Genomic DNA, 1607 nt, shown 5'->3' with positions numbered 1-1607 from the left:
AAGATTCCTCTATGGTTGGTTTAGACTGCTTTTGTAGAGAACTCCGTTTTGGTTCCTAGCACCAACAGAGTTGCTCATATCCAGCATCGAGGGACCCAGTGACCCCTGAGAGCAGTTTCCTCCCCAGTGTGATATACACACTCACACACACTCACACTCACTCACTCACTAATCCCAGCCCTCCAGATGCAGAGGCACATGGCTTTCTATTAGAGTTCAAGGTCAGCCAGGCATAAAAGGCTACGGAATAAAACCCGGTCTCAGAAGAACGCTGCTGCTCCTCATGGTGGGAGTGATAAAGATTTAAAAGAGAACGAAGACCAAACGCGATGGTTCATTGAGTAAAGGTGTTTGCTGTCAGGTTCGAGGACCCCGTTTTGATTCCCGAGGCCCACAGGAAAGATCTCCAAAAACTGTCCTCATATGGGCTGTGGAATGTAGTTCCCCACAACGAACATGAGACATAAATACATGTGTTTTTTTTTTTTTCTTTTTAAGTTTGTGATTCAATATTGTTGCCAGGGCTGGAGGACAGGAGCTCGATCTTACAGACTTCTACCAGATGTGCTTGCCTCAGTTCCCCCGGGCTGGGCTGCACACTGTTGTACTGGCTAGACTGCTCTGGGAGCTCCAGTGTGGCCAGTGGAAGGAATCACCCAACTCTGCCCTGTGTGCCACAGCAAACCCAGGCAGCGGCCCAGCTCCTCCTTCAGTGGACGCTGGCGCCCGGGACCCGCAGGAGGGACGGGAGCGGGGCTGGCTGGGGTGTCTCCTTCCCCTCGCAGAGCACAGTGGAACTTCCTTCGGGATGGAGTGCGTGCAGACGCTGTGGCTCAGCCTGGCCCTGGTGCTGACGCTGGGGTCCCGGGTGGTGCGCGGTCACCCTCAGCCCTGCGGGGTTCCCACGCGCGCCGGGGCCTCCGTGCGCCTGGCTGCGCTCCTGCCCCGGGCGCCCGCCGCCCGCGCCCGAGTCCTAGCTGCCCTGGCCACCCCTCCGCCGCGGCTGCCGCACAACCTGAGTCTGGAACTGGTGGCCGTCGCGTCCCCGACCCGGGACCCCGCGTCGCTGGCCCGAGGTCTGTGCCAGCTTCTGTCACCGCCTGGCGTGGTGGCCTCCATAGCCTTTCCCGAGGCGCGGCCCGAGCTGCGGCTACTGCAGTTTCTGGCAGCCGCCACAGAGACCCCGGTGCTGAGCGTCCTGCGGAGGGAGGTGCGCGCGCCCCTCGGAGCCCCGGTACGCAGGGAGCGCGGGAAACCCTGGGGGCGGGGACGGGAAGCTAAGGAGACTCACACTTCTCCAACCAAAAGATGGAGAGGACCCCCGTCCCAGCCCTTCCCTCCCAAGATGCCTTCTGCACGCCTTGGCTAGCACAGTATGCCATTCACCTCTTCCTAAGCTTGGACAGGGTGGGAAATCCTTCCAGAAACCCCACCTTTCCCTCCTTAAAGCCAGACAACTCCTTACCCACAGCTCTGTGGTGGCCTCGAGTCCCAGGTTAGCACAAGTCATCCCCACATCTGCGTTTCCCATACTTGACATGTCTCTGTCTCTTTGTCTTCTCCCTCTCTCTCTCTCTCTCTCTCTCTCTCTCTCTCTCTCTCTCTCT

General features: G+C 58.9%; 1 protein-coding gene across 2 annotated transcripts in view; it reads left to right on the top strand.

Moving 5' to 3' along the window:
• Window positions 1–632: 632 nt before the first annotated feature.
• The window catches only part of Grin3b (glutamate ionotropic receptor NMDA type subunit 3B), a 6324-nt gene continuing 5349 nt past the window's right edge, over window positions 633–1607 (top strand). Inside the window, exon 1 of one of the 2 annotated variants that reach the window (XM_028771588.1) lies at window positions 633–1234. In XM_028771588.1, coding sequence (XP_028627421.1) covers window positions 809–1234 — 426 coding nt within the window. In that variant the 5' untranslated portion in view covers window positions 633–808. The remainder of the gene's footprint in view (window positions 1235–1607) is intronic. The other variant, XM_028771587.1, reaches the window with a different exon arrangement.

This window comes from Grammomys surdaster, unplaced genomic scaffold, assembly GCF_004785775.1.
Source record: "Grammomys surdaster isolate TR1022 unplaced genomic scaffold, NIH_TR_1.0 209, whole genome shotgun sequence".
Classification (NCBI taxonomy): Eukaryota; Metazoa; Chordata; class Mammalia; order Rodentia; family Muridae; genus Grammomys; species Grammomys surdaster.
The sequence above is the reverse complement of the archived record's forward strand: the minus strand, read 5'-3'. Positions and strand labels throughout refer to the sequence as shown.